Source organism: Chelon labrosus, assembly GCF_963514085.1.
Source record: "Chelon labrosus genome assembly, chromosome: 5".
NCBI lineage: Eukaryota > Metazoa > Chordata > Actinopteri > Mugiliformes > Mugilidae > Chelon > Chelon labrosus.
Genome location: NC_140341.1, coordinates 608,369 through 628,867, shown reverse-complemented (window position 1 = coordinate 628,867; position 20,499 = coordinate 608,369). Strand labels below are relative to the sequence as shown.

The 20,499-nt window shown below is 45.6% G+C and overlaps 3 protein-coding genes across 3 annotated transcripts in view; all 3 read right to left on the bottom strand.

Moving 5' to 3' along the window:
• Positions 1–20,499, bottom strand: part of ttn.2 (titin, tandem duplicate 2) — a gene marked incomplete at its 5' end in the record, with an annotated part of 181,936 nt that overhangs the window by 117,723 nt on the left and 43,714 nt on the right. The window contains 18 exons of the mRNA XM_084545176.1: positions 641–908; positions 1,533–1,616; positions 1,696–1,879; positions 2,346–2,631; positions 3,763–3,873; positions 4,230–4,517; positions 4,709–4,999; positions 5,124–5,411; positions 6,733–7,020; positions 7,432–7,710; positions 7,986–8,267; positions 8,361–8,639; positions 9,382–9,669; positions 9,771–10,049; positions 10,161–10,442; positions 10,552–10,830; positions 11,678–11,959; positions 19,761–20,324. Of these exons, the coding sequence (XP_084401302.1) occupies positions 641–908; positions 1,533–1,616; positions 1,696–1,879; positions 2,346–2,631; positions 3,763–3,873; positions 4,230–4,517; positions 4,709–4,999; positions 5,124–5,411; positions 6,733–7,020; positions 7,432–7,710; positions 7,986–8,267; positions 8,361–8,639; positions 9,382–9,669; positions 9,771–10,049; positions 10,161–10,442; positions 10,552–10,830; positions 11,678–11,959; positions 19,761–20,324 (4,902 nt within the window). The remainder of the gene's footprint in view (positions 1–640; positions 909–1,532; positions 1,617–1,695; positions 1,880–2,345; positions 2,632–3,762; positions 3,874–4,229; positions 4,518–4,708; positions 5,000–5,123; positions 5,412–6,732; positions 7,021–7,431; positions 7,711–7,985; positions 8,268–8,360; positions 8,640–9,381; positions 9,670–9,770; positions 10,050–10,160; positions 10,443–10,551; positions 10,831–11,677; positions 11,960–19,760; positions 20,325–20,499) is intronic.
• On the bottom strand, positions 12,495–17,082 carry LOC311488699 (titin-like; the record flags this gene model as incomplete). Its single annotated transcript, XM_084545554.1, has 11 exons — positions 12,495–12,896; positions 12,984–13,262; positions 13,358–13,636; positions 13,721–13,999; positions 14,161–14,442; positions 14,650–14,928; positions 15,008–15,295; positions 15,393–15,671; positions 15,857–16,180; positions 16,271–16,549; positions 16,923–17,082. 11 exons carry the CDS (start codon positions 17,080–17,082, stop codon positions 12,604–12,606), a joined length of 3,021 nt encoding a protein of 1,006 aa, XP_084401680.1. The 3' UTR covers positions 12,495–12,603.
• LOC311488472 (cell adhesion molecule DSCAM-like) lies at positions 17,097–19,769 on the bottom strand. Its single transcript, XM_084545198.1, has 6 exons — positions 19,280–19,769; positions 18,913–19,191; positions 18,536–18,817; positions 18,171–18,449; positions 17,670–17,957; positions 17,097–17,583 (listed from the first exon to the last, which is right to left on the bottom strand). The coding sequence occupies exons 1-6, from the start codon at positions 19,536–19,538 to the stop codon at positions 17,225–17,227; spliced, it is 1,746 nt and encodes a 581-aa protein (XP_084401324.1). The 5' UTR covers positions 19,539–19,769; the 3' UTR covers positions 17,097–17,224.

Sequence of the window (20,499 nt, the reverse complement as noted above, 5' to 3'; positions counted from 1 at the left end):
TGAGTCATCTGAACGAATCATCTGAATGAGTCATCTGAACGAATCATCTGAATGAGTCATCTGAATGAGTCATCTGAATCATCTGAATGAGTCATCTGAATGAATCATCTGAATGAGTCATCTGAATCATCTGAATGAATCATCTGAATGAGTCATCTGAATGAGTCATCTGAATGAGTCATCTGAATGAATCGTCTGAATGAGTCATCTGAATGAGTCATCTGAATGAGTCATCTGAATGAATCATCTGAATGAGTCATCTGAATGAGTCATCTGAATCATCTGAATGAGTCATCTGAATGAATCATCTGAATGAGTCATCTGAATGAGTCATCTGAATGAGTCATCTGAATGAATCGTCTGAATGAATCATCTGAATGAATCATCTAAATGAGTCATCTGAATGAGTCATCTGAATGAGTCGTCTGAATGAATCATCTGAATGAATCATCTGAATGAATCATCTAAATCGTCTGAATGAATCGTCTGAATGAATCATCTGAATCATCTCAGTGTGAAGGTAAACATTCACTCATTCGCTGAAATTCAACGGTTCCTTGACAATGGTTGCAGCTAGTTAGCGTAGCTTAGCTATGATTGGACTGGACAACAGCTGCAGGTGTTTACTCTCAGTACTGACCCATGACGGTGAGCTTGGCGCTAGAGATGTGGGGCCCACAGACCACCCGGTAGTTGCCCTGGTCGGACAGCTCACACTTCTTGATGCGGAGCAGGTGGCGGTCGCCGCTGATGCTGATGTCGTACTTGTCACCGGTGTCCAGTTTCTGGGTTCCCTTGTACCAGGACAGGGTGATCTCTGGGTAGTTGATCTTGACCTCGCACTCGAACACGGCCTCCTTGTTGGTGAAGACGGACTGATTGGAGATGTCCTTCACCACGGTGACGGGCTGCAGCAGAAACATCAACCATTTCTCCTCATTATCATCATTAGAGAAACAATAATCAATAAACTATAATCAGTCGTTGAAGTTTAAACCATCAAAAATAAACCATCTGATCCTCATCATCTGCCCCCTGGTGGATTTATCCAGGCACTGCAGTCACTAGCTTTTGGAAGCCATTTCCAAAATGGCCGCTCATGGACTTTATATTTTTTTTCAGGAAAATCTTTGCTAATGTTGAAAAGGTTTTTATTGATTGTTGAATATTTCAATGTGAATATTTACTTTATTGAATCAACCTATAATTGTTTTATTTATATTGGAAGGTACTTCATACTTTATGCATTTTATTGTTTACGTTGTAGATCAAATGTTATAGAGCAGCTATAAACAGTCCTCATTAGTTGTTCAGCCTAGTTATCTGTTGTCTATAGAATCTAGATTTAACAATTCAGAGACACAGACGTTAGTTTTTCAGTTCATCTTCATCTGAACTGAAACTGATTTTTTTTTCTACCACAAGTCAAAATAAAAAATAAAAACAAACTGAAATGTTAAAAATACAATGAAGACATGATGATCAGTGTTTTGTTTAAAGGTCCAACTTCACATGACTAAACGCGTCCTGACCTCGGTTCGCTCCATCCTCTTCTGCAGGTCGGCCACCAGTCGAGCCATGTCCTCGTCAGACTCTCTGTCTCCGCGTTCCACTTCCTGTCAGGAGACAAGAGAACTCAGACTCCAGACGTCACAGACACAAAGTGGACAGACAGAGGACGGAGGGGGACGTTACCGGTCTTCCACTTTCTTCTGCTTTCTCCTTCTTGAGCTGCTCGATGGCCTGCAGCAGGCCTCGGTAGTCGGTGATGCCGTACATCCGGGCGTATTTCTCATACTCTTTGGGGTCAACGTTCCTCAGCAGCTCAACAATGTCGATGTCCTTCTCCTCCTGAGGACTCTTCTGCTTCGATGGCGTCCTGAGAACCAGACAAAGGCGACGTCATCACAATCACAATCAGAATCACAATCAGAATACTTCATTAATCCTTCAAGGAAATTGTTTTGTTGCTGTTGCTCCCATAAAGTGACAGTTGCTAGTTGACAGAGCAAATACAATAGAATAAAAGTAATACAAAAATATATAAAAATAAAGTAAGAAGCATTTAAAGTAAAAGAAACAATATTGTACAAGTATTCACAACGTACAGAGATAAGAGGTTGTAAATAAATTAACAGTGTCTGTGTTGAGAGTGTTAAGAGTGACCAACACTCGGTGGGAGGAGCTATAAAGTTAGATGTCCACAGGCAGGAATGAGCTCCTGTGGTGATCTGTGGTACATTTGGGTAGAATGAGTCTGTTACTGAAGGTTCTCCTTATGAGTTCTAAGATGGAGACTGAGGTTTAAACTATGAGAGATCCAGATAAAGAACGTTTTGACTCACTTCTTCAGTTTGGCTCGCAGGTCTCCTTCCAGCATCGCTGCCTCCTTCTTTTCGTCCACATGCATGTCGGCGCTGCACTCGATCTCTCCGTGCTTATTGGAGACCACGCATCGGTACTGACCCGAGTCCGACTTGGTCACCTCCCTGATCTCCAGCTTGGCCTCCTGGCCCTTGTGTTCGATGGAGATCCGGCCGCCCTGGTTGATCTGACGCCACTTCCCCTTCATCCACTTCACGTTGGGGATAGGGTCGCCACCCACCTTGGCGATGAAGGTGGCGGTTCCCTCTGTGGAGCAACACCATCAGGAAACCTTTAACATTTACTTTGGAGCATGTAGAGAGATGTTTGCTGCCTTCAAAGGAATCTCAGCTTTCATTTATGAGGTTTACAAAACCACCAGAGGGCGCCGCTGACGTGGAACGTGGTGAATAGACCAACTGTTACCGTAGCAACAGCGAAACTCAAACCGCTACCATAATATCACTAAACTATTAGCAGTTGGTGGCTACATTAGCAGCAACAGTTAGTTGTCACTGGAAAACAGTTTGCTGCTAGCTTAACGCTAGCAGGCACCAGCTAGCATAACTGTGGACATGCTAACAGCTAGCATAATGTAAAATAGTTTAAATATCAAGATAACTTTAAAACTGTGTTGTATGTTGTGTGTTGTGTGTTGTGTGTGTGTTGTGTTGTATGTTGTGTTGTTTGTTGTGTTGTGTTGTGTGTTGTGTGTCTCATGTCTCACTCTCGGTCACGTGTTGTGTTGTTGTATGTTGTGTTGTATGTTGTGTTGTTGCGTGTCGTGTGTGTGTCTCATGTCTTACTCTCGGTGACGTGTTGTGTTGTTGTATGTTGTGTTGTTGTATGTTGTGTTGTTGTATGTTCTGTGTGTGTGTCTCATGTCTCACTCTCGGTCACGTGTTGTGTTGTTGTATGTTGTGTTGTTGTGTGTTCTGTGTGTGTTGTGTTGTTGCGTGTCATGTGTGTGTGTCTCATGTCTCACTCTCGGTGACGTGTTGTGTTGTTGTATGTTGTGTTGTATGTTGTGTTGTATGTTGTGTTGTTGTGTGTCGTGTGTGTGTCTCATGTCTCACTCTCGGTGACGTGTTGTGTTGTTGTATGTTGTGTTGTATGTTGTGTTGTTGTATGTTCTGTGTGTGTGTCTCATGTCTCACTCTCAGTCACGTGTTGTGTTGTTGTATGTTGTGTTGTATGTTGTGTTGTTGCGTGTCATGTGTGTGTGTCTCATGTCTCACTCTCGGTGACGTGTTGTGTTGTTGTATGTTGTGTTGTATGTTGTGTTGTTGCGTGTCGTGTGTGTGTCTCATGTCTCACTCTCAGTCACGTGTTGTGTTGTTGTATGTTGTGTTGTATGTTGTGTTGTTGCGTGTCATGTGTGTGTGTCTCATGTCTCACTCTCGGTGACGTGTTGTGTCTTCGGCTCCTCGATGAAGAACAGATTGTCCAGTTTCTTGGTCGGAGCGGCGGCTGGAGCTTCAGCCGGAGCAGGAGCTGCTCCTGGTTTCTCTGCAGCAGCAACAACAGCAACAACAACAACAACAACAACAACTGGTCATTTTCCTTCTCACACACTAATATACTGAACAACTAAAACAAATGAGCCCAGATAAACAAACAACTGAGTCTAAAGATGAAGCCGTGTCTGCTCAGGCTGGATTTACCTCCAGACATGTCTGACATACGAGGACATTCCCTCTAGTCAATCCATACATTTAGATTGTTGAGGCTTCACTTTGAAACATAACAAAGAGTGTTGAGTTGTTTGTTCAGAGTCCTACATTTAAATAGCCGCAGCATTGCAGATAATGAAGCAGTACGTCCTCACACTGTTAATAAATATGCGACTAAAGTCCAGTTCTCACCTTTGACGGTGACCTTGGCCTTGCAGAACTCACTGCCGGCCTCGTTGGTGGCCTTACACAGGTAGTCACCGGCGTCGTGTCTGGAGGCCGGGTTGATCTCCAGACAGGCCATCCCGTCAGAGAAGCTGATCTTGGTGCTGCCGGCGGACGTCAGGTCCTTCCTGTCCTTCATCCACTGGATCTTCAGAGGCGCCGAGCCACAGACGTGACACTTGAGACTCAGCTTGCCTCCCTCGTCCACGGTCACCGCTTTGAGAGGGACGTCAAACACCGGAGACTTCTTGGCTTCTGCAGGAGAGATGGTATTAGATATATTTATAGATAAGAACATCCAAAGATGAAACCGAGAAGCTACAAGACATGAAGAGTGCTTCCACCAGCAGAGGAATCCCTTCAGAGATCCTTCTAGACACAGATGGAGGCCAGTGTAGTACCTGAAGAGAACATTTAAGATGAGGGCCGTCCTGACGTGAACCCACCTGAAATGCCCACAGTGACGGAGCAGGACACGGTTCCAGCCTCGTTGGAGGCCCGGCAGGAGTAGCTGCCGCTGTCGGCCACCTGGCTGCTCCTGATGCACAGCACAGCCACGTTGCTCTTAAAGCTGATGTCGTATTTTTCAGAGCTGGAGATCTCCTGCTCGTCCTTGAACCAGGTGACCGACACCGGCTGTGAGCCGGAGACTCGGCCTTCGATCTTCACCAGTTTGCCCTCGATGTCCTCGATGCGCTCCGACGGCTTCTTGGTGAACACTGGAGGATTTTTACGCTCTGAAGACAAGAGGACAAACTTTGGGTGAGGAGATGCAGCGAGGCTTCTCCGCTAAGAACCGCCCTCCAAGGGCTTCAGTGTTTGAGAAGAGGGGCCAATGAGAGATGGCCTGAAGTAAAATACCTTTAACAGTGACATCAGAAGAACAAGAATCCTTTCCCGTGTCATTAGAGGCATGGCAGAAGTATCTCCCTGTGTCCCCCTTATCTGCCTTCACAATGGTCAGGTGGGCGGTGTTATCCTCACAGCTGATCTTATAATTGCCCCCAGAACGAATATCTTTATGGTCTTTGGACCATGTGACTTTAATGGGGGTGGAGCCGGTCATGTGACACTCCAGCTCGATGCTGTCGCCCACCGTCACCTCCTGTGGTGACAGCTTCCTGTCAAAGACCGGAGGGTATCTGGGTTCTGCAGGACGACGGAAGAGGAAGATGAGACAGAAACACGGAACAGATCCACCAAGAAAACATAACTGGACTTTAATAAAGAGTTTCTCAACCTCAGGGTCGGGACCTCACTTAGCTTCACATGGTGCTTTTATACGGTCACAGCTCTGTTCCACAGAGATGCTTAAAAGATTTCACCTCCTTCAGAATTCAACACATTTCTTCATAAAAATGACTCAAAACATTTTCACACAAGTTTCCAAATATTATACTGGTTCAGTTAAAATGAGCCAATATTACATATCATGTCCTCCTTGTGTCCAGTATCTGCTGTGACCTCCTTGTCACTAAATGTTTCTGGTAACTGCTGATCAGTGGTCTACAGCAGCTTGGAGGAATTTTAGCCCATTCCTCAGAACAGAACCACTTCAGTTCTGAGATGTTGGTGGGTTTCCTCACATCAACTGCTTGCTTCAGGTCCTTCCACAACATTTCTATTGGATTAAGGTCAGGACTTTGACTTGGCCGTTCCTAAACATTCATCTTGTTCTTCTTTAACCGTTCTTTTGTAGAACCACTTGTGTTCTTGGTTCTCGTTGTCTTGCTGCATGACCCAGTTTCTCTTCACATTCAGCTCATGGACAGATGTCCTGACATTTTCTTTTAGAGTTCACTGCTAGAATTCAGAATTCATTGGTCCATCAATGATGACAGGACGTCCTGGTCCAGATGCAGCAGAACAGGCCCAAACCAGGACATTAGCACCTCATAAACTTCCACAAACACCTGCGTCTCATTACACTGATTGGAAACACTTCTAAATGGAGGTTGACTGACTTAAGTCCCTCACTGATATGTAATATTGGCTCATTTTAAGTTTAATAAGTGTGTCCCATGTGTTTGTTTGGGTTCTCTTGGGTACTTTTAGGACAGGAAGTTTTAAATAATGTTTATGAAGAAATGTAGAAACATCTGAAGGACGTTAAAACATTGTAGTTGAGCATGAACATGTCTAATGTCCAGACTTAAGAGTTTTCTCTGCTTGTTGACTTTTGTTGCTGAGGTTAAGAGAGAGGAGAGTTCAGATGGCCTGCATGGCCGCAACAGGAACCTATACAGGATATAAAATATTTTTTAAAACTGAAGAACCTGAAATGTAAAAAATAAATGTGCAGGACATGTAGGACATGTCTCCTGTACCTTCTGGGTAACAATCAACCTAAGTGGGTGTAAGAGTAAAACTCAAAGGTCACCAGAAGAAAGTTGAGAAATTCTGAGTCAGACTCTTCCTGAACATCCTGAGGTTAAACCATCATGAAAAAAGTGGCTCATGATTGACAGACCTTGCAGGGTGAGCTTGGCTCTGCAGGACGTCGAGCCCACGCTGTTGGTGGCCACGCAGGTGTACTCCCCAGAATGCCTCATCTCGCCGCGGCTGATCTGCAGCACGGCCGTGTTGTCGTCGTACAGCATGGAGAACTCGTCTCCCTGCGTCAGCGGCTCACCGTCCTTCAGCCACGACACCTCGATGGGCGAAGAGCCGGCGATGCGGCACTCGAAGCGGATCGGCAGACCCTCGGTCTGCTGCAGGCTGGTGATCTTCTTGGGGAAGGACGGCGGCGTCTTGGCCTCTGGAGAAGACAGAACATCACGTTAGTACTTCTACTTTCTGTATCTATGCATCTAACTCCACTACACTGAACTGTTACTGGTTGACAGTTAGGATACAAATATTATACATCAATTAGATTCATGAATTCATGAAAGTTTAAAACTAAAAGTTTGCAGATTTCCATTAAATTAAATTATTGATAGTGAAGTCCTACTTTTACTCTACTTTTATTCAATTCATACCAAATCAATTCAGTTTTATTTCTCCAGCGTCTCTTTACTGGACCCGGCCTGAAACCTTCAGAGCAGCTCTAAGAAAAACTCCCTTGTAACAGGAAGAAACCTTGAGTAGAACCCAGCTCATGTGGAGGGTCTATCTGTAATATCTGTAGAAGTGTTACAGTAAACAGACGAGTTATTTTCCCAGAAACCTTGAACGTTGAGTTTGCAGGTGGAGGAGGCAGAACCAATCCTGTTCTCCGCCTTGCAGGTGTACTCTCCGATGTCGGCCTTGGTGGCTTTGCTGAGCTTCAGACAGGCGACGCCCTTGGAGTACTCCAGCTTACAGGTGGGGCTGGACCGGACTTTGCCGTCGGCCTTGAACCAGGACACCTTGATCTCAGGAGTTCCCGCTACTTGACACTTCAGACACACAGCGTCTCCAGCCGTCACCTCCATGGGCTCCAATGACTCGACAAAGTACGGCGGCTCTGCAGACACAAACACCAGGAAACATCAGTGAAGGCATCAGATTCTGTCAGGCGAGTCACCATGTGGTGCATAGTTGATGGAGAATGGTGTGGATAGACTCAAAAGGACAGAAGACAATAAAAACAAGATCAGTTATATTTGTAGTCAGTTGTTTTAGGATTTGATGAAATATTGAGACAGAAGAAGAAAGGCTAGCTAGTACTGGGTTTATCGGGTGAAAGGAATAAACATCTTATTCAACTCAAGTTACTAAAATCAGAGATGCTGCACCAACCGAGGATGGACACTTCAGCCTCACACGTGTCCTTTCCTGCGTCGTTGGACACCTGGCAGCTGTATCGTCCTGCTGCCTCCTTGTCGTCGGTGCTGAGACACTCCAGAATGCAGGAGCTTTCTGTCGTGGTGATGTTGTATTTGTATGAAGCAAAGATCTGCTGGCCGTCTTTGAACCAGCTCACGGTGATCTCAGGAGTCCCAGTGTAGGCGCATTCCAGCATCAATGGTTTTCCCATCTCAATGGACACATCCTTCAGCTTCTTGGAGAAGGCTGCCGGCTCTGAGAGACACGAACAAACAACGCTCGTTGGTCTGTGAATATAAAGGGTGTGGATGTGGTGGTGGACGGATCCACTTGCAGGTTCAGACTCACCTTTGACAGTGAGGTTCACTGGGCAGCTTTCCTTTCCTGCGTCATTAATGATCTGACAGGTGTATTCTCCAGCGTGAGATCGGTCAACGTTGAAAATCTCCAAGACAACCTGGTTATCCTTCAGAGAGAAATCACAGCCATGTCCAGGCAGGATCTCCTTAGCTCCTCTGAACCATTTCAGTTTGAGAGGCGCACTGCCTTTGACCATGGCTGAGAAGGTCACGCTGGAGCCCGGCATGGCCTCCAGCGGCTGAGGTGGAACCACAAAAGATGGAGGTTCTAGATGGAAACAAAGAGATTCAACAGGATGGAAAAACACAACGCAAACCCAGACAGAGTCAATATTTCCAGCAGTGATGTTTTATAGTAAAATAAATGTTGTTGTATTTCAATCATTTTCCAACAAAATCAAAAACCTAATCAGAACTGGATGTTTCTTAAACACAGCGTCCTTCTTTGTTCTTGTTCAAGTTCTGATCCAGTTCAAAGAATCATGTGACCAAGTACAGCCCCGCTTGTTTTATGGAGGACACATGTGGAGGTAAGTTGTGTGGACTTGGTTCAGCGAGGTATCCCAGAATGCATTTCACAGCCTTGGTGTTGTATTAACTACAAGCCTGTGAATGCATTTCATAACAAAGTATGGAACGACCACCCTCCAGAGTCCACACTTCAGATTCAAATTTGCCAAGTCTGAACTACCACGTACTTGCGTACTCAGTAGTTTGGGCTGAAGATGTTAGACACAGATCTGAAGCAGTTACTTGGATGTTACGTCTTCAAAAAACCCTATACACCCAGTTGCTCCTGTGTCAGCTGGTTTTTGGGATTCATTTACTTCGGTTGGTCAGTCTTTGTGGGCTTCAGTTTCAACCCAACATATAACCTGAAGCCTTCACATAAATAGTCATGTGAAAAACCTTTGCTGAAGTTATTTACATCAAGAATTACCCTGATGGTTGTGAGGTTAGTTAAACATCTCATTAACTGTTGACAGTAGCGTGGTTCAGAACCGACTGACCTTTCACGACCAGGGAGGCCGTGGTCTCGCTGGATCCGGCCTTGTTCACAGCTTTACATTTGTACACCCCAGAGTCCGACAGCTTCAGTGTCGGCACTCTGAGCGTGCAGTTGTTGTCGCTGAAGGAAATCTCGCAATTCGGTCCGCTCTGAATCTCCTGCCCATCATGATACCAGGAGATGGTGAACGGAGGCGAGCCTGACACTTTGCACTCCATCTCTCCCACCACTCCAACCACCGCATTGCAATCCTTCAACTTCCGGGAGAACGTTGGGGGAATTGTCTTATCTGTTGTTGAGAGAAGAAAACATAAGTTGGTGAAGGTGTTGCACCAAGTATCTGATTTAATGCGCTAATCACCAAGCTTCATGTAGGAAGAAGACACCAACCTAAGACAGTGAGGTTGATTTTGCTCAGGTCCTTCCCAACTTCATTCATAACCTCAAACGTGTATTCTCCAGAGTCCACTTTCTCAGCCGAGAGCACGTTCAGGCTGGAAATCATCCGAGAGAAAGAGATCTTGTACTTCCTCCCAGACGCCAGTTCAACTCCGTCTTTGAACCACTTGGGCACGAGCTCTGGAGTTCCGCACACTTTGACCTCGAGGGCGGCCATGTCGCCGGCCGTCACGCTCAGAGCGTCGGGCTTGTCAACGATCTTAGCGGGTTCTGGATACAACAGAGAAGGAGCAGAACGTGATTTTAATCAAAGCTGATGTGGGTGGGGGGGCTGTAAAAACAAAAACTTCAAGAGAAAGAGAGAATTATATGATTACAAACCTAGAACAGTCAAGTTAGAGAAACACTCCACACTCCCAGCATCATTTCTGAGTTGGCAGGTGTATTTGCCTGCCGTGGTTGCATCGGCCTTAAAGACTTTAAGTGCGACCTTGTTGTTCTCAAAGGTGATTTTCCTGTTGTCACCGTCCCTGAGAATGTGATCCTTGTCTTGAACCCAGGACACAGTAATGGGTTCAGAGCCTTTAACAGTGGCCACAAGGGTCACCTCCTCTCCCAGTATCACCGTCATGTTTGACAGTTTCTTCACAAACGACGGCGGCTCTGAAGAGAGGAGAAAAACAGCGCAAAAGGGAAAGTCAGCATGGTGACAAAGTAATCTGAAATCTATTACTTTTGACTTTCATTTGAGACTATCGCAATTTCTACTGACCTCTGAGTTTAACTGATGTCTGGCAGGTGTCACTTCCTACACTGTTTGACACTTTGCACTCATATTCGCCGGCGTCCGAGGACTCTATCCCAATCACATGCAGTGTAGCGGAGCTGCCCTCGCTCACCATCTTATACTTCCTGCTCTCCATCAGAGGTTTCCTGTCTTTGAACCAGGTGATCTGGAACGGAGCTGTACCGCTCATCTCGCAGTACAAACTCACGTCCTTACCCTTCAGCCCTTCAATGGGCTGAGGTACTTTGACAAAAGATGGCGGGTCTACAAAAAGATCAGGACACTGTTAAAGAGGAATGCACGGGAAAATAGTCCAAGCCTATATCTTAAAGCTGAAACCCGTAAACGCAGTATTAAGGCCGACGCTAGGACGACGGAGTTGTTGAGAATTCATGTGGCCAAGAGTTAAACCACAGCTAAGATGACGGTGATTATGTTTGTGGAGCTACTAATAATTTTAAAGTTGGAACTACATCTAAGATAGCCAAACTGATGTACAGATTTGTTAGTACCTGTCCAGATTTATTAGTGTTAGATGCAGCTAACGTGGCAAAACTGATTGAAGTCGTTCAACTAAAAGGGTGGAGTTGTTAGGGGAATTGTTGGATTGTGCTTTTGTTGTGGAAGGATGATGGAGCTACTAAGGAGTTATGGGTGTTTAGTTGACAAGATGGCAGAGTTAATGGGGTTTCCAACTAAAATGGCAGATTGTTGTGACATAATATTAGAAATGCATCAACACTTAGTAGTGGTGGTGGTGGTGCTGGGGGTGTTGGGAGTGGGGGGGGTCAGGGTAGTACAGCGGGGATAGAGGTGCCATAAAGCCTTAGTTGGGGTTACAGCAAGGATGGTGAGTTGCTGTTGATTTACTTGGTGCTACAACTAAGTTGGTGGATTTTTGAGAAACGTTATTGGGACTACAGTTACCATGGTGGAGTTGTGAGGTATTATGTTGTTGGAAGGAGAACAAGGACAGACGATGAGCTGTGGTTGGAACCACAGGGGGTGATTTACGGATACCAGCTTTAAGCAACAGAACTAAAACCAATAACACACTGAACAGGCAGTGCATCAGAAGAAAATATATTTATGAAGTCAGTGTGAGGCTGACCTTTAACGGTAAGTGTGGTGCTGCAGCTGACACTGCCAGCATCATTCTGAGCTTCACAGGTGTAAACTCCATCATCATCAAAGGTGGTGGAGAGCAGCTCCAGCACTGCCACCGAGTCAACAAATGAGGTCCTGTAGTTGCCCCCATCCATGACCTTGGTGTCGTGTTTGTACCAGGTCATTTTCAGGGGGGCTGTGCCACTGACTTTGCACTCCAGGCGGAGTGACTCACCCTGCTTTACAAACTTAGCAGCAGGGAGTTTCAGCACAAACTCAGGAGGTTCTGGAAAGCCAAAAGACAGACAAGTTAGCAGCTGGAAGCAAGTAGGCACACAAAAGTAAGAAGCAGATGGTTGGGACGAGCAGCAGATGAGCCGACAGTGATGGGGGGTTAGTAGCGGAGCCAGGATGGACGTGGAAAATGGAGACGCAACATAAAGGCAACAAACATTTCTGGATGACAAGCTGCAACGATGGAAAAGCTTGAGAGACTCACTAGTTTGAGCCAGCGATGCAGACATGAGATGTGCCAAACAAGAACTGAATTAAAAGAGTAAATCCAACCTTTGACCGCCAGGTCTGCACTACAGCGTACAGAGCCAGCGTCATTGCTGACTTGACAAGAGTAAACTCCACTCTGAGTGACTGCCACTGAATAGAGATCTAAGAAGCAAGTCATCCCGTCAAGTCCTGTGAAACATGTGGGCCCAGTCATGAGCTCAGTGTCGTCCTTGAACCATCGGACGGTGAAGGGTGGAGTCCCTTTAAATGAGCCTTTGAAGCGCACAGTGGCGTTGGGTAGAGCCGCCTGGGACTCAGGCTTAGTCACAAAGCTGGGAGGTTCTGAAGACAACAAGATGAACCTGGTTAAAAGGGTACTCACCTTTGGTTTAGGATAATATGACCAGCCAGAGTGAAGAGTACGGTCTAACCTTTGACCATGATGGATCCACTGCATGAACAACTTCCCGCTGCGTTGGTCAGTTTACAAGAGTACAACCCTGCATCCGATGTCTCCAACTGTTCGATTTCCACGGACACAGAATTGTCCTGCTGGATTAGTTTGTGTTTGATGCCGCTGGAGATTTTGGTTCCGTCTTTCTGCCACTCCACAGAGATGGGAAGGGAACCGGATATTTTGCAACATATCTGGACAAACGAGCCCAGTATCTCTTGCATGTCTACCAGAGGTTTGATAAAGCTTGGGCCGATTACTTGATCTGTTACCAAGAGAATAGTAAGAAAGTAATTAGACTTTGTCAGCATGTGGTTATGTACCACAGCAGCTTTATGTTTGTCAGACCAACCTAGTACGATCACGCTGACTTTACAGGTGCAGGAACTGATGTGGTTCGCCACCTCAAAGACATAATCTCCGCCATCCTCTGTCTGAGCTGCCTGAATCTTCAGGCTGCTGATGTTGTTCTCAAACACCAGCTTGTGCTGTCTGATGGACTGAAGCTCCCTGCCATCTTTCATCCATTTAACTTTGAGCTCAGGGGATCCAGTCACCTTACAGTCCAGACTGACTGGATCTCCAACTGTAACCTTTATCACCTCGGGTTTCTCTGTGATCTGAGGAGGCTCTGCAACGCAAAGTTTAATATTTTGTAAAGTTTCTTATCAAGTTATTAGTGTAAAAATAAGTGCTGGCCATGAATAGTTGAGAACATGTTGTTACCTTGCACCGTAAGGGTAGCAAAGCACTTGTCCTGCCCGGCCTCGTTTACCACCTGGCAGGTGTATTTCCCACCATGCGTCACCTCACAGACAGGAATCCTGAGAGACGCCACATTGTTTTCAAATGTTCTCTCAATCTTTGGATCCTCCAAAATCCAGTTTTCATCTTTTTTCCATTGTACCGTAAGAGTGGGTGAGCCCTCCACAACACACTGAAACGCCGCCATGTTACCCAGAACAGTGGCAGTGTTCTCAATTCTCTTGGTAAATGTTGGTGGTTCTATTAGAAGAAAACGACAATATTAAACTCTGTGTTTTCACCTCAGAAGATAAAATGAGGATTTGTGATTCTGATCGGACCAACCTTTGAGGCTTAGCTTTGTCTTACAGGTGCAGCTTCCCACCTCGTTAGCAACAGTACACTGATATTCACCGACATCTACAGCGTCACATTTGTGCACCTCTAGACCCATGGTGCCGTTCAACTGGGAGAAGCCATGTTTAGCACTGGGCTTGAGTTCCTTCGCATCTTTGTGCCACGTTATCTCAAACGGACCCGTCCCAGAAACCTGGCACTCTAAAGAGGCATTGGAGCCCTTCACGACATCAGCTGGAGCCAGTTCTCTGATAAACGATGGTGGTTCTGTGGCAAGAGGAAAGTTAAGCCTTCTCTAAATAGTTGGTGCCACAATAGAAATGATTATTATCTACATTCTACATCTATTATCTACAGTCCAGCTAGTTTCTGGAAGATGCCCTTTTTAAATGATCTAAGAGAAGTGGCTTCCTCTTGACTAAACCAACCTTTGACTTTGAGCTCCATGCTGCAGCTCTCACTGCCGGCCTCGTTGCGAGCCTCACAGTAGTAAAGCCCGCTGTCTTTGGTAATGACCCCGCAGACTTCCAGAGTTGCCACGGAGTTAACAAAGGCCATCTTGTGCCGATCACTGGGGCTGATCTCTGAGCCCTCCTTGAACCAGTAGATGTCTATCTCAGGTGTGCCGGTCACCTGGCACTCAAACACTTTACTCTGACCAGGACGTACCACCGACAAACGAGCCGGGGTCCGAGTGAACTTAGGGGGCACTAAGACATAAAATAAAATATAGATGAACCATCAGATAGAAGAGGAAGGGAAAATGTTTGTATGTTTCCATCCAAATGTTGCTCAGATTTTACACAAATTCATCCTGAGTGGTTTGGATGTTTGACGAGGAAAGACTAAACCTTGACGAATAAACAGATGGCTGGAGACATAACTTATAAACATGGTGTCACATAAAGATTGACAACCTTTCACAAAGAGTGTAGTCTGACAGGAAGTGGAGCCGACATCATTCTGGACTTCACAGACATAGTCTCCAGAATCAGCCGTCTTGGCGAAGAAGAGCTCCAGAGAGCTGGAGGTGTTGTCTTTGTTCACGAAACAGTCAGCACTGGATAAAATCTCCTTCTTGTTTCTAAACCATTTGATGATCAGTGGCGGCGTGCCAGAGACCAGGACGTTAAACTGGACCTTTGAGCCAGGCAAAACATTCATGGCTTCAGGCTTCTCCAGAATACATGGAGGTTCTGTTGGTGGACAACACTTGTATCACAACATAGTCACAACATTTACGACGTGATTGTGTCCGACAAGATGAATTCTGACCTTTCACAAACAAGATCCCAGAGCACTGGACTGTCCCTGCCTTGTTTGTAGCGATGCAGGTGTAACTGCCACTGTCTTTAGAGACTAGATCAGAGATTTCCAGAAAAGCAACGTTCTCAAAGAAAGTGCATTTGTGTTTGTCGTCGGTCTGGATCTGTTTCTCATCTTTGTACCACTGAATGTTTATCGGCAGGGAGCCAGAGACGAGACAGTCCAGGTGAGCAAAGGATCCTTTGATACCTTCTCTCTGCTTCAGCTTTCTCGTAAAAGATGGAGGAATTATTTGATCTAACAAACGTGGAATAAAAACATGAGTGAGAAACGAGATTAAAATGAAACAGAACAAAACTCATTTAAAATTTTCCATCACACACTAAGAACCGACCGAGGACGGAGAGCGTGGCCTCACAGGAACTGTGGCCTACATCATTTGAAACCTCAAAGACGTATTCACCGCCGTCACTTTTCTCAGTCTTAATAATCTTGAGCACAGAGCTGGTGTCAGTGCTCTGAACTTTATATCTCTGGCCTGAGGTTAGCTCCTTGCCAGCCTTAAGCCATTTGGCCTTCAGCGGTTTTGTGCCAGAGAACCGGGCCTCCATCGTGGCCGGATCCCCTTGAGTCACACTGATGGACTTGGCCTCCTCTGTCACCTTTGCTGGTTCTGGGACATCAAACCAAACAGTCAGCAAAGAGCCTCAAAGCTGATGTGAAGTCAATTAAAAAGATTCTAATTATTGCATTTGGTCCTTATCAACTTATGTCATAAAATGAAACAAGTTTGTGTTGAGGTGATTAGTTGACCGCAGCTTTGTAAACATTCAAATGTTCTCCACTATTTTAACCAACCTTTTACTGTCAGTGCAGCCGAGCACGTCTGGCTGCCGGCCTGATTCTGCGCCTGGCACGAGTATTTGCCGCCGTGTTTGCTCTGTACTTTGGTGAAGTGTAGGATGGCGGTCTTGTTCTCAAATGTAATCTGTATGTTTTCAGCCTCTCTGAGCTCGTGGTCGTCTTTCAGCCAGGACACAGTCATGGGCTCAGAGCCCTTCAGACTGCACTGCAGAGAAACCTCGCTGCCCACCAGCGAACTCAGGTTCTCCAGCTTTCGCACAAATGACGGAGGTTCTACAAAGTAAACATTTAATCTTATTAGTCGGTATTCAATGTCATCTTTTCTACAAGATGCAAGTCTTTCACATTTCTGACCAATCAGAGAGCTCTATGTCTGCTCAGATCTCCAGAGTGCTGATCTAAACGAACCTTTCATTGTTACTTGACATTCACAGGAGGACTTCCCCACTTCATTCTCAACAGTACACTGGTACAGACCAATGTCTCCTGCCTCTACTGCCAGCACCTGCAGGGCTACCAGGTCGTCTTTCACAGTGATCCTGTGTTTTTTGTCGTTCCTGATCACTTTAGTGTTTTTATAAAAGGACACAGTGAAAGGAGCAGAACCAGAGACCTGGCACTCCAGCATCATTTCAGAACCTTTCACCACATCTCTGGGCTCCAAGCTACGAACAAACACCGGTGGTTCTGGAAGAAAACAATGGCCATGAAAGAGCATTACTACTCTGGACTATAAAAGTAGGACACGATGCCTAGAAGAGTTTTACTGTTGAAGCTGAAGATGCTTTGTCATCTAAAAATGGACCAGACGTCATGAGTGTCTAACTGATGCAGACGCCCGCCCATTTAACCTCAGTATCTTTAGAACAGTTTAGCTGAAGTTACTGATCGAGCTTCACCAGGATCAGACAGTTGATCTCAGTTTTGTCCCAGTGCTCTGGGGGAATGTCTTCTTGGCGGATAAAAGAATCTGATTTAAAAAATACATCTTCAACTTCTCAATAAAAGTCTCCATTGACTTAATATAAACCAGAGTGACAGTGTTTAGACCTAAACAAACCTTTGACTGTGACTGTGCTGCTGCAGCGGTCACTTCCAGCCTCACTTGATGCCACACAGACATAATCTCCGCTGTCCTCTACCGTACAACTGACTACTTCCAGAGCTGCCACTAAATCAACCACGGTCATTGTGTATTTTGGACTGGAGCTGATCTCCATCTCGTCCTTAAACCATCTGAAACCGATGACAGGGCTGCCCGCCGCCTTGCACTCCAGTCGGACAGACTCGTTGCTGGTGACAAGCTTGGTGGCATCGAGCTTCCTCACAAACACGGGAGGCTCTGAGAGAAGAGGTTAACATTCACCATGAGACACAAGATGTCATGTTAGTAAGAATAAAGACATATTCATGCAGCTGCACTCGACCGTGAAGATGGGCACCTTTCACAAACAGGACCGCGGTGCAGTCCACTTTCCCGGCATCATTGGATACTTGGCATGTGTATTTAGAGGAGTCACCAGGTTTTACAGAGTGAAGCTCCAAAGAACTGGAAGAGGCATCTTTCTTTATGAAGTAAGTGCCTCCAGTTAAAATCTCTTTCTCCTCTTTGAACCACTTCACAGCCAAAGGAGCTGTTCCAGTGAAGGCTGCCCTGAAGGAAACAGTGGTTCCTGGTATAACATCCTGGTTGTCATGTTTCACTGTGAACACAGGAGGCTCTGGGGCCCATCAACAAAACAAATTAGCATTACTTGTCAGCATGAAATCATTTAACAAACAGAAGGACAGAATGAGCGCTTGTAACCTTTGACATAGAGAGTGCCGCTGGTTTCTTTAAAGCCGGCTGAATTGGTGGCTCTGCATTTGTAAACTCCAGAATCTGACTTCTCCAGCCGAACAATTCTCAGTGTGGCAGAGCTATCTTTGAATTCAGGAATGAGTTTGGCTCCAGACACAACCTCCTGGTCATCTTTGAACCAAGCTATGGTCATGGGCTGCGACCCAGACACTCTGCATTCCATAGAGACGTCGCTGCCGACGTTACCATCAACTCTTTTCAGGGACTTGGTGAAAGTCGGAGGCATTATTCGTTCTGGTTTTTGAAGAAAACACAGTTCAATCCACGATCCATGATCAGACTAAGGTATACTGCAACATTTCAGCTCAAGGATGAAGCTTCAAAACATGTTATTATCAACACAACAACTACACGACTAAAGGCTGTGGACATAAACAATTGTCAGCAACTAAGACTTGGTTTATTTTTATTGTGAGACCGGAAAAGAAGTAGAAACCGGGAGCTAACCTAAGACAGTGACTGAGCATGTGCACTGGTCTTTTCCCACTTTATTGGACACCTCCATCTTGTACTCTGACGTGTCTCCTTTTTCTGCTGTGAGGATCTTCATGGTGGCCACATTGTCCTTCAGTGTCATCTTATATTTGCGACCACTGATCATCTCCTTTCCATCTTTAAACCACTTCACTTTGAGTTCAGGGCTTCCAGAGACCGTACACTCCAGCGTGGCTGAATCCCCTACAGTCACACTAATGGACTCTGCAGGTTCTACGATTCTAGCTGGTTCTGGGGTGAGACAGAACCGTTAGTCATTGAGATTCAAGGCTTAGAAACTAAAACCAAGAGGAGCTCAAATGGATAAAAGATCTGACCTTGCACAGTCAAGGTGGCTTCACATTTCTGTTGTCCAGCCTCGTTCTCGGCTTGGCATGAGTACTTGCCGCCGTGGCTGATGGCCACTGTCGTTATTGACAAGCTAGCGACATTATTCTCAAACATCATCTTAACGTTTGGATCGTCATCTCTCAGTATTTCTGAGTCTTTCATCCATTTCACAGTGATGGGAGCTGAACCCTTAATGGTTCCCTGTAGTTTCACTGTGTTTCCCAACACTGCTGTAACACTCTCAACCCTCTTTGAGAAAGATGGTGGCTCTAGAAAAATACACACATATAAAACAAAAACTGAATCTGAAGCACAAGACTAAACTTCCATCAGTAACATTTCTACCAGGCTCAGGTTTACTGACCTTTCAGTTTAGCCGAGGCCTTGGTGGTGACTTTCCCCACGTCATTGGATATGACACACTGATAATCTCCAACATCTGTACTCTCAAAGGTCTGGATTTCCAGCCTCGACAATGACTCTTGGGAGATTATTTTATATTTCTGATCACTGCTGATGGCTTTCTTATTTTTTAACCAGCTGATTTCAAAAGGAGCTGTTCCTGTGATCTCACATTCGAGCTGAGCAGCTGTTCCCTTCACAGCCTCTACTGTCTGCAGGTCTTTTCTAATGGACGGTGGTTCTGGATGTCACAACAGTAAGTGCATGCAGTTAACACCAAAGGTTTTCCAGACCTGAACAGTGGATGTAAAATACAAGATGTGACAAACCTTTAACAGATATAAGTGTGTTGCAGCTCTCGCTACCAGCGTTATTTGACACCTCGCAGGTGTAACTGCCACTGTCTGTGACCACCAGGTTCATTATCTCCAGGGCAGCAACTCCGTTCTTTAAAGAGATTTTATATTTGTCTCCGTCATTAAGTTCTCTCTCATTCCAGAACCAGTGAATGTGAAGTTCAGGCGATCCTTTGACGGAGCACTGTAAGCGTGCAGCTATGCCCTGTTTCCATGTAATCTTAGGTTCCATTTTCTTGACAAAGGCAGGAGGCTCTGGAAGAGTTTTTTAAAACATTGGCAAAAGAGAAGAAGAAAAAAAAACCACAAAGTGACCGAGATAGAGGAGTGTAAAAAAGAAATGCAGAACAAAAGACAAGAGGACAGCAGTGCAAAGCGTTAGCATCATCTTGTAGGTGCCAGCAATAACCCATGTGCTTTCATCATAACGGAAAGATCACCTTTAAGATCTTACCTTGAACCGTTACCACAGCCTCACAGGAGGAGCTCCCAGCCTCATTTGTGGCTGTGCACATATATTTCCCAGAGTCCTTCTGTTTGGACTTGGGTATCTCAAGAACAGCGAGCTTGTCCTCAAAGGACAGTTTACACTCCATGCTCTGGTGGACTTTTTTGCCATCCCTGGTCCAGGTGACAGTCACACCAGTGTCCTCGTCCACCTGGCACTCCAGCCTCAGCGGGTCATTGACAGCAGCTGACGCTGGCTCAATGGTCTTAACAAAGCTCGGCTTGTTGATGACCTTGAGCTCTGTGGAGAAGGTAGCAGTGCCAACACTGTTGGAGGCCTTGCACAGGTACACTCCCTGATCAGTCGGCTCAAGGCTTTTAATGTGAAGGGAATACTTGTTCTTTTCACATTTGGTGACATAGTTGCCATCAGAGGGGATTGCTATGTTGTCCTTGTGCCAGACAACTTCCATAGGAGAGGATCCAGTGAGCGAGCACTGGAGCACGACTTGTTTGCCCACATACAAAGTCATTGGGTCTGGTTTTGATACAAATACTGGCGGGTACATCTCTATGGGGAGCAGGTAAAACAATAACACAAAGTTTTAAAAAGTGGAAAATAAGAAACATCAGAAATAAACGAATCTGTGCACATTTGGTGATTGATGTGGGATTAAACATAAGGAAAGGTTCTCGCCCAAACGTGACACCAGATTCAGTTTATGAACTAATAAACACTGCACCAC